Here is a 9,948-nt window from a genome sequence, read left to right as displayed (position 1 = left end):
TCAGTTCAAGCTGTGTGAAATTATAAATTTGTATTAAATTTGAACTACCTCGTTCTGAAATTCATTCATTTACTCTCTCTTAAAATAACTATCATATTTCTGTCACCTTGAGAAAATAATTCATAGTAGTTTACTAATTTCTAGATAAACAGATGATTTCAGAAGAATAGAAATTGTTTAAAAGATATAAAATTAAAGCTAACATTATATCAAATATTAATTTAATAACCGTGAACATGTATAAATGCATATTTTTAGTTTACTACATTTATCTATTTTCCAAAATGAAACAACATATTTTTGCCTTTTTCTTATTTTTTCTCATTTTTTAAAATAAATGCTATTCTTTCCAAATACATACTAGATTAGAGTAGAGTAAGATCTCTATTTTTCTCTTCCTAGTTTGATGTATGTATGTTATATATATTTACACATACACACACACACACACACCACATACACAGATTCACGCACACATATATATGTATGCGTGTGCGTGTGTGTAGATTTTTATTAATAAAGCATATAACAAACATTGTATATAACCATAATGAAATATGAATTTTTAATTATTTGCATCTACATGCCTTACCTGTAAATCCATGTTTATTTGTATGCAATGATGGAACTTATTCATGGTATTAACTATGTACTATCTTTGTTATAATAATTTTTTCAATCCTAATTTCAACCTTTCCTGAGCTGGATTCACTTTGATTTTCAATTGTTGAATAAGATCATATATTTTTAAAGAAGGCCCAACTTTAAAACCGGTTAGGTCTATTATTTGGTCCTTAGTGAGTGTTAATAGAGTTTTTCCATCTATCTTACGTTTACTAAAATTATCGCAATATGTTGCACAATCATTAACACGAAGGAATTGTGCAACATCAAACACATTCCACTCAGATGGCACTAAATCACCAGATTCAGAACTTTTTTGAACACCATCTGCTAGCCTTGGGATATATTTGCTAGAGGCAGACGTTACCTGTAAAATATCACGTACTTTAACCATTCATGTTTAAAATTCAATATCTAAAACCTACTTTTTCTTATTTTTAATTTCTATAAAGGAGAAAGCAAGTAACAGTTTAATACGGTATAAATTTATAGGTATCATTCACTAATATAAATTTACTATATAAAATATTATAAAACAATATAAAAATATTAAATTGTACTTACATTAATGTACGACGTCGCAGTTCGTTCTTTTGGTGGTGGAGGGCTTTGTATTTCACTTTGAGTATCATTTAATGCTTGACCTTGTCCAGTGGTAGGGCTAGGTAAAGTTTGATCGGGTCCAGCTGGTTCTTCTGCTGGCTCTGGTTCCCTATTTCTTTGTTCTGGTAGGCTTTCCAAGTCACGCTCTCTTTCAATTTTTATTCCTTGGGCTGGCTCTACTTCTCGTTCACGTTCACGAGCCATGCTAATACGTTCACTGTGCCGAGGTAGAATGTTTTTCGCGCAAAATACTTTGCTGCTTTTTTTCAATTTTCTCTTAGTTTTACGTTTAAGGCCTCTTGGTGATTTTACTAAGAAAAGAAATGAATATATGCATTTGTGATGTTTAGAAATGGAAACTGACACACAAGAATAGTAAAAAATATATTAGTAATGCTGAAACAATTTTAGAATGTGAAATTAGGTAGGAATGTGTATTTACCAGTAGGACTAGTGTTTTTATTGAGTGCACGGGGCCCTTCTAATTTATGATCAACCAGATCACACCATCCAACTGGATAAATGTCAGGACTCTGACAATCTAACCACTGATCATATTCGTCCTCCCAACCATCAAAGTGTACTCTTAATAACCTCCCAATCACCCTAGTAATAGTAGCAACACAAACTAATCTAGGATCCATTAAATCAGCAGCTTCAAGTCTCATTCCTTCAATAAATCCATGCTGAGGTATTTCCTGTAATCCAAATTACTATTTGTTGAAAAGTAATGAATAAAGCATATAAATCATATAAAATATAATAAATAATACAAATCCTTCCTTCAGTATTCCTAGAATTTACCATCACTATAAAAAATATCAAAATTATTTCGGTAGTTACCCTATTAAATAACTGCACAGGAGCAGGTGTAGTATTTGTCTCTACTAAATATGTATCCCATGTAAATGTAGTAGGATCATAACCCTTTGGTGGTGTAAGTGGTAAACCATGTTGAGAACAAAATCCAATTGGAAAAATACAAGGTGAACATGAATGATAGCAAAACCAATCAGCACCACTTGCATCTTCATCGTAACTATCAATGCGGATCATTATATAATCCTCTTTTAAAACTTGCATAACTGTTGCTGCACATATGGCAGAGAGATTAAGAGGATCAATGGCTTCTACTTTCATTCCTTCTCGAAATGCGTATCCAATGTGTACATGATGGTTCTTTGGCACATAAAAAAGATCTTCAGTTGCATCGTCTTCGCATAGTTTCGATTTTGATACACGTTCCAAATATTCCGGATACGCATCCAACGTTTGCCCCACTCGTTTAGCCCAGCCAACAGGATGTATCAGAGGAGAATCTTCATGACACCAAAAACCATTGTCTTCCGGCGGCGAATCGTAATATCGTACGTGTAACCGTTTACCCACAATTTTTTGTATCGTTGCTACCTTTACTTGCGAAATTCTATTTTTATCTACAACTTCCAAGTGAAGTCCACATCTAAAACGCGACTTCATACTATCATTAACTTTATTATAAAAATTAGTTGGCAGTGTTCTTGCACCTGTTAATCGTCTCATTAGAAAATCCTTCCAGTCTTTGTACTTGTTAGCAATTGCTGTAAAATATTATTGTGACACCATTGTTAAAAATTTCATACCAGAATAACAAGAGCTATTAAGGAACAACAATGCGTATCATAAATTTTTACTTACTATTAGGTGGAATAAGAGGTTTTCCAATAGTTGCACACCAACCTACGGGGTGTATATCATTCGAGCACAAAGACACCCAAAAATCTTTGTCAGCATTGAGTCCAAAGCCCTCATACCTTAACAAGGCTCTATATCCAGATATACGCAATACTGTAGCGACCCAGAAAGAGTCCGGAAAAGCTTCGCATACTTCATCACAATCAGTATTTTCTACCTCTACTTTCATGCCAACTGTTATATTATCCCAAATTTCTGATATAGGTGCCTGAAGCATTAAAATTTATGTAAAATTGAGAATATAACAGTAAAAGTATTGAAGTATAGATTATATGGAAGACCCACGTGTTTAAAACAAGATACTGGAGCAGCACAAAATCCTGGTTCAATTAATTGCGGTGTCCAATCATAAGAGCCTGCCATTTCAGCAGTTCTTTTTCTTCTTACAGGTAAATCCTCTGGCATTACTGGTTCTGATATAACTTTTTCTTTCTCTACTTCAAAAGGTTTTATGTCTGTTTCTTCTTTCACCGAGATCTAAGGCATTTGCAAAAATATTGTATAATCCTCTTAAACATACATTTTTCAACGAAACTTACATTTTTTATTAATTTGGACTCATTTGGGGAAGTCGAGTTTACAGATGTGGGTGTTTCTATTGAATGTGATGGACTATATGTAGAATCAGCAGTAGGAGCTGTGTGCTCTGAAGATCTTGCACACGCTCTACTGCAAAATCGACGTTCCTTTGTATAAAATGCATGTTTCACACCAATAGCACCACATTTTTCACAAACAGCTGTCAAAAATAAACGTTTGTAATCATGCATTAATAAATTTGTAATTTGTTATTGTGTTCTTAAATTCTGCAGCTTACCTATGCCATCCTTACGAATGGGAATAAAATTTAAATCTGTATGTGGTTGATATGCAATTGGTGTCTTTAAAACTAGTCCAGGATGCTTTATAGGTTTTATTTTTCTATTACGATTGTCCTGAGTAGTTTGCGTTGCTGCATTGTTTACAACTTGCTCTCTTTCCTCATCGCCCATGTAATCTTCTAATGTTAAATATTCAGTCATTTCTTGTCTTTCAGACTGTGAATCGTATTCCTAAAAAAATGCCAATAGTAACAACAAACGTTACTTACAGATTCAATATAAAATGACAATGTGACGATTGAAGAAATAAATTTACCTGTTGCATTTCTTGGGCATCAACAGCTTCCATGGCTTCATCAGGCTCCGAACATTCGTTAGAAAACTGAGGTGGTAAATACCGTACCATAGTTGTAGGTGCAATTTGATGATTTCTAATATCTTCATATGGATTAGAACCATGAGAGAAAAATGGGCTTTCACCTTGACGTGGATCCAACATAAGTTCATGTGTAGGTTCTCCATGTACCATCATATCTCCCATCCATACCATCCCTAGTTCCGGTAATCCAGGGATGGAAGCATACACTGAATTCATACAAATATCCATTCCTACATTCACATAATGATTGAAATATTATTCTTAGACAAATTATGTACGTTAATATCTTTTAGCATCGAATAACAGGATATTTCGATTGTACAAACAATATTCAATAACGAGATAAATCATTTCTAACGAATAGTGCGATTCTGATTAAATTAAAATGCTTAATAGGACGAACGACTCTATGCATGCAAAGAAAATCCATTGGACGAACTATTATGCAGAATGTGATTCGTAACGCGAGAACGGTTTTTCGAATTGATGCTGCTGTATCTGAATTCTATTCTATGTCGTATAAAATGCGCAAAAAAAACTCAATAAAATTTATTTCTCAAAGCGACGCCGAAGCTTTGAAAATCAACATTTATTCAACCTTTTCCACTGGGAAACATATTTCGAATGAAGAAGTTTCTCTTCGATGATACACCATATCCTGCGTGAAATATTCAATTCCAGAATCATAAATTACGATGTAATTTAACGCGCCAACATATCACATAACGTAGGAAAACACGTACGAACCATTAGAAGCTTGCATGTCCATGACAAAGCAGGGCCAGAAACTCCTGTGTATTCAAATAGTGTACAAATTATTACGCCACCTGATATCAATCATTGTTATTACACAAAGTTGGCGGTATATACGAAATTTTAATCCTTCGCTTTCTGTTACATCAGACAATAACAAAAGCCCAAATAACAAATGATTTCTTTTCATAAAATATAATTGTCGTAGACATAACCTCCTTTTGGAAAATAGATAAATAAAAATTTGTGTTCGTTGTTGTCTATTCCTTTTTCTTACACTTTCATTTTCTTGATACAAATTTTATACTTTGTCATTGATAGTCTTACTGTTAAATTAACAATTAATTATTAAAAATTAAAATATAATTAATTTTTACTTATTTTCATTATTAACTATAAATTTATGTAACATCAAATAAAATTGTTAAATAAAAATGTGATATGTATTTGTTTGATATATTTAATGTACAATGCATGAAATTCAATTATAGTAAACAAAGACAACAGTGCTTTTCATAGCAATCAAATTACGATTTTTTACAAATTAAAATTTCTGAATGAGATAATAACTTTTTTCTAAATACGTTACGCCATCTTAGTTTAGTTACTAAATGGTTGCATATAGTAATCGTATATATGTGTATATGTACGTATACATATATACGATTATTTATATATATATATACACATTAATGTTTCAACAAAGTAATTCAACTATACTAATATTGAACTGTGTTGATGACTTGTGAAATTACTTTTTTAATTTTTGAACTTTGAACTTAATATTTTTATTGCAAGCATTCCAAGTAAGTAGCTTTTGAAAATCATTTATTTTACATAAAGTATTTTTTAAATAAGAACTTTTACAGAATGTACAAAAATATAAAGTAACAAGTTGATTGATTATAATATGTCTATTTTAGTGAAATTAACATGAATCAAAAAAGGATGTCAACAGAAGTGAAATTTCCAGTACCATGGGGATACATTACAGGCAAAATATATGGATCGTCAAAAAAAAAAAGAATTCTAATGGTGCATGGTATATTGGACAATGCTGGAGTATTTGACAGATTAATGGAATATCTGCCAGAAGAATACCAATACGTAAATATAGATTTGCCAGGACATGGATTCTCATCTCCAATGCCAGCTGGATTACCACTACATTTTTTTGATTATGTTTATTCAATATTGCTTGTTTTGACTGCATTAAAATGGCAAACTTGTACATATATCGGACACAGCCTTGGAGCTCATATCGGAACATACTTTAGCATTTTATATCCTGGAAAACTTGAAAAGATTGTAGCGATTGATGGACTTCTACCTTTCTTCATTTCAGATACTGTTAGCTTTATTCGTGAGTTGTATAATATAAATATTGATGTCAAACATAGCGAGAGACTTTATACCAAAGAACAAATTTTGTACTCTTTGCAATTTAGACGATATGAAACATTAAACACAGAAGCTGCGGAAGCTGTGTTTAAACGTGCAGTCACTAAAGTCGGCAATCTGTACAAATATAATCGTGATAAAAGATTAGGACTTATTTTAAAACCATATTTTACAATAGAACAACACAGAAATTTTTTCAGTAAATATTCGACTAAAACACTATTAATTATAGCAAATAATTCTAAACGGACATCTATGCTGTCAAAAATAATAGAAGCATTACCAGATGTTATTGATATTAGTCACCTTTTCACTATAATTACTGTAACAGGTAATCATGATGTGCATAATAATTATCCTGAAAGAATAGCACCTCATATATGTAAATTTCTGAACGATAATTTACAAAGTAAATTATAAGATATTATTTTTAATGGGAATTTTCGATGTATAACACTTTATCAAAATGCAATTAATGTTAAATTTATTTTTTTTATTTTACATTGTTTATATGCATAGGTTGTATTTTTTGTACTATTTGTATGAAATTGTATGTACTTAAATTACTGGAATATGTGAAACAAATATATATTTTAAAGTGAATAATAATTATAGAAAACTGTAAAGGATTAATATCACTTGATTTTTACTCGTATTATGTTTTCAGTTTGCTGAACTTTTATACATATTTCATTACCTTGTAAAATGGAATTCTTTAATTCATCTTCTAATAATATTGCCGTATGATTCATAAACGATCCATTTCTTTTTGTGTCATAACTATGATTTAATGTCAATCTGACTTTGTACCAACATACTAAAGCATTTGGCAATAATTTATTATTAGGTGCACTTATTTTTCCAAAATTTATCACACGTTCAGCAACTTCATTCTCTCCCATTTCTATCAATACATTTACATTGGACAAAGGTTCATATAAATACAAACTTGAATTCAAATCGAAAATTTGGTTTATCTGTAATATATATAATAAAGAAAAGTTTATAGTTGTATTATTTTCATTGTAACATCTTATATCTCACCTTAAATTCATTAATGTATTGTGCAATACCATAAGAAGTTGTATTATTAAAAGTATTATGTGTTCCCTATAAAGGAATATAATAATTCAGTATTTTTTTTATACGTGAATGAATTATATAAAAAAAATTATATACCTTTTCAATATTTGATGCATCAAATGCAAATGTCGAAGTATCTTGTAAATTTTTATCTTCTACATAAACCATATTTGGTAAATCATCCGAAAACACAAGCTGACCTACAAAAAATATCTGTTCGGGCAACAAAATGCCATTTGGTTTAAGTAAACATCTGTAAAAGCCTCAAAATTTTTATTGTGTCACGATCAAAACGCAATAACATACTTAATTTATTCTTACCGAAAATATTCGTGATTATGTTCATCACTGCAATCTTTCAATTCTCCTTTAATATCGAAATCATGAATAAATATAGTATCTAAAGAATCATTAATATGATTGTACTTTGATACAATACGTAATTTATCTTCGAAACCATTTTGTTCTACTATTTGTTTGATAAAACGTTGAAACATCACATTTTCATTTTTGTAGTATAAAATCTTGCTATGTTTGTTTTCCTTCAGTAATATTAATCCGTAAATAGGAAACGGGGAAGTATCCAAAATACTGTGTATTTCTCTATTAATGAATGATTTGCTAACTTCAGTAAGTAATTTTATGTACTCTACATCATTTAGAAACGTTATAACTTCTTTTGGTAAACGATATAAAAGCTTATGATTATAATCATCGTATTCAGAATTATTAGATGAGTACGAACATTTAAGTTTACCCTTCAACATTTCTCCCTTAATTGAAATTACATCATCTTTCTTCAATGATTTTGGTGTTGTAGGGAAAATGGCAGCTTGCCAACATGATTTCTTTTCTGAAGTATCTATTGTTATTTCCTCATCGAGATGTAACTTAAACCAAGTTATTAAACCATCTATTGTACCACTGTGTTTACATGTTATATTTATAATATTTTTTATTCCATCTGTGTTAAATTGTTGTAAATCAGACAAATCATTGAAATTAATGGTAAAAAATGCTGTGGGTTCTACTATATAATTAACTTGCACGTTTTTTAAATTTTCTGTATCATAGTATTCCTCGTCCAACAATACAGATATGTTATCAAAATTTAGAGGACAAAAATGTTTTATTTTATCAAACATTACAGCTGATTTATTTCTTATATATTCACACTCAATAGCAGCTATATAAAGTGTAGCTCCCATTGGTACCACTATACCATTCTTATCCAAAACATTTGAATGCACACTTATCATAGAAGGTATCACATGTTCTCCAAATAAACCAGCATCAAAAGTTTCTGTAACTACCAATTTCACTCTAAAACAAGATTTCATAATTGAAATTGTAGTTTATTAATCTAAAGCAAATTTCACTCTGTATAAATTTTTATATTGTTATAAGAGAACTGACCTTTCTGCAATATCTGTAGGAATTACAAGATCTGAAGAGAGTTTGGGTAATAATATTATATCCTTAGCATCATTGGTTTCAAATACCTTTTTTGCAATTTTTAGCATCACTGGTGAACATTCGCATGCATAAATTTTCTTAGCACCTGCATGTTGTGCATATAGGCTTAACAATCCTGTACCAGTTCCTACATCCAACACAGTATTGTATCCTTGAGATATCCTTTTATAAATTACATGTTGGAATGCCATGTTTCTGTGCTTGTCGTTCAACATTGGAAAATGCCATCTATCTACAGCCATACTGTACGCATTCTGCAAATTCCTTTCTGCTGGTAAAAAATTAGGATTTGCTCGCAGGGCTCTCTTTAAGTATTTTATTGCTTCTAGTGGATCATTATTCCTTTAACAATATAGTTTTTTTCCTCATTATAAGGAACTTTAGTGGTCATGATATCTGTCATGTCAAAAAATCAATTTTAAACCCGACTGATAATACTTTTATCCAAGCAGTGAGTTAATTTACCTTAAGAGATGTGCTGCAAAATTATTTAACATACGAGGATTGTTCGGATAGATATCTAATGAACGTTTGTAACACAAAGCAACATCTTCGAACCTGTTCTCACCTGCTAGCTGTATTCCCCATTGACCTGAAAAATAAATATATGTAAGTCTTTGGATCTTAAATGATATTAGTGATGCAAAATAACAACATACAGAGGACATCGACAAACGCTTCTTCGATTTCTGGTCTTTTTCGAGAACATAACTCTGCAACAACTGTATAATACGCATATGCTTTTCCTACGTTCCCAGTTCTATCGTGATCGTAGGCTTTTTGTAATGATTTCTCAATTATTTCGTTTAATTCTTTCTGCATTTTTGACAATGTTGACTTGTATTTATCATGAGGAAGTGTACACTTGTTTATTATTTAAAATTAAGTAAACGTATTTATTTATTTTTATAAACGTATCTGTCTCTATCATAATGCGATACAAAGTTAATACGGATTTTTTTCTAACTTAATTTAAAGTTTTTCATATACATGCTTCATGGTGTAAAAACAAGTTAGTACAATTTATCTTAGAATCAGAGCGGCATTCACCAATAAGTCACGGATAAAGAATTT

At 30.8% G+C, this 9,948-nt stretch overlaps 3 protein-coding genes across 8 annotated transcripts; 1 reads left to right on the top strand and 2 right to left on the bottom strand.

The window, feature by feature from the left end:
• Positions 1 to 331: 331 nt before the first annotated feature.
• On the bottom strand, positions 332 to 5,023 carry LOC122537322 (polycomb protein Sfmbt-like). Of its 3 annotated transcripts, none has more exons than XM_043670406.1 (10): positions 4,909 to 5,023; positions 4,099 to 4,367; positions 3,779 to 4,013; positions 3,501 to 3,700; positions 3,247 to 3,438; positions 2,905 to 3,169; positions 2,071 to 2,807; positions 1,670 to 1,925; positions 1,189 to 1,538; positions 332 to 991 (listed from the first exon to the last, which is right to left on the bottom strand). In XM_043670406.1, the coding sequence occupies exons 1-10, from the start codon at positions 4,928 to 4,930 to the stop codon at positions 662 to 664; spliced, it is 2,856 nt and encodes a 951-aa protein (XP_043526341.1). In that variant the 5' UTR covers positions 4,931 to 5,023; the 3' UTR covers positions 332 to 661. The 3 variants fall into 3 exon arrangements, with proteins under 3 accessions (XP_043526341.1, XP_043526340.1, XP_043526343.1); XM_043670405.1 differs by lacking the exon at positions 4,909 to 5,023 and adding an exon at positions 4,760 to 4,902 and having other exon boundaries at positions 4,099 to 4,391; XM_043670408.1 differs by lacking the exon at positions 4,909 to 5,023 and adding an exon at positions 4,760 to 4,902.
• Positions 5,024 to 5,545: 522 nt separating this feature from the next.
• Positions 5,546 to 6,746, top strand: LOC122537324 (serine hydrolase-like protein). 3 transcript variants are annotated; one of them, XM_043670412.1, is made up of 2 exons: positions 5,546 to 5,717; positions 5,833 to 6,746. In XM_043670412.1, exon 2 carries the CDS (start codon positions 5,848 to 5,850, stop codon positions 6,733 to 6,735), a length of 888 nt encoding a protein of 295 aa, XP_043526347.1. In that variant the 5' UTR covers positions 5,546 to 5,717; positions 5,833 to 5,847; the 3' UTR covers positions 6,736 to 6,746. The 3 variants fall into 3 exon arrangements, with proteins under 3 accessions (XP_043526347.1, XP_043526346.1, XP_043526348.1); XM_043670411.1 differs by having other exon boundaries at positions 5,548 to 5,720; positions 5,838 to 6,746; XM_043670413.1 differs by lacking the exon at positions 5,546 to 5,717 and adding an exon at positions 5,736 to 5,756 and having other exon boundaries at positions 5,838 to 6,746.
• Positions 6,747 to 6,950: 204 nt separating this feature from the next.
• LOC122537323 (protein arginine N-methyltransferase 9-like) lies at positions 6,951 to 9,948 on the bottom strand. 2 transcript variants are annotated; one of them, XM_043670409.1, is made up of 7 exons: positions 9,534 to 9,948; positions 9,340 to 9,466; positions 8,815 to 9,216; positions 7,720 to 8,721; positions 7,495 to 7,651; positions 7,360 to 7,425; positions 6,951 to 7,292 (listed from the first exon to the last, which is right to left on the bottom strand). In XM_043670409.1, the coding sequence occupies exons 1-7, from the start codon at positions 9,694 to 9,696 to the stop codon at positions 6,951 to 6,953; spliced, it is 2,259 nt and encodes a 752-aa protein (XP_043526344.1). In that variant the 5' UTR covers positions 9,697 to 9,948. The 2 variants fall into 2 exon arrangements, with proteins under 2 accessions (XP_043526344.1, XP_043526345.1); XM_043670410.1 differs by having other exon boundaries at positions 8,815 to 9,270; positions 9,534 to 9,549.

This window comes from Frieseomelitta varia, unplaced genomic scaffold (assembly GCF_011392965.1).
Source record: "Frieseomelitta varia isolate USP_RPSP 00005682 unplaced genomic scaffold, Fvar_1.2 scaffold_902, whole genome shotgun sequence".
Lineage (NCBI taxonomy): Eukaryota > Metazoa > Arthropoda > Insecta > Hymenoptera > Apidae > Frieseomelitta > Frieseomelitta varia.
The sequence above is the reverse complement of the archived record's forward strand: the minus strand, read 5'-3'. Positions and strand labels throughout refer to the sequence as shown.

Bases quoted from the DNA above. Each gene is read 5' to 3' on its own strand.
- LOC122537322 (XM_043670405.1), bottom strand. The intron at 3,170-3,246 runs GTGGGTCTTCCA...TTAATGCTTCAG, and splicing joins CAGTATCTTGTTTTAAACAC to GCACCTATATCAGAAATTTG. The intron at 992-1,188 runs GTAAGTACAATT...GATATTTTACAG, and splicing joins CTGCGACGTCGTACATTAAT to GTAACGTCTGCCTCTAGCAA.
- LOC122537324 (XM_043670412.1), top strand. From the start codon at position 5,848: ATGAATCAAAAAAGGATGTCAACAGAAGTGAAATTTCCAGTACCATGG.
- LOC122537323 (XM_043670409.1), bottom strand. From the start codon at position 9,696: ATGCAGAAAGAATTAAACGAAATAATTGAGAAATCATTACAAAAAGCC. The intron at 8,722-8,814 runs GTCAGTTCTCTT...ATCTTGTTTTAG, and splicing joins CCTACAGATATTGCAGAAAG to AGTGAAATTGGTAGTTACAG. The intron at 7,652-7,719 runs GTAAGAATAAAT...AGGCTTTTACAG, and splicing joins CATAATCACGAATATTTTCG to ATGTTTACTTAAACCAAATG.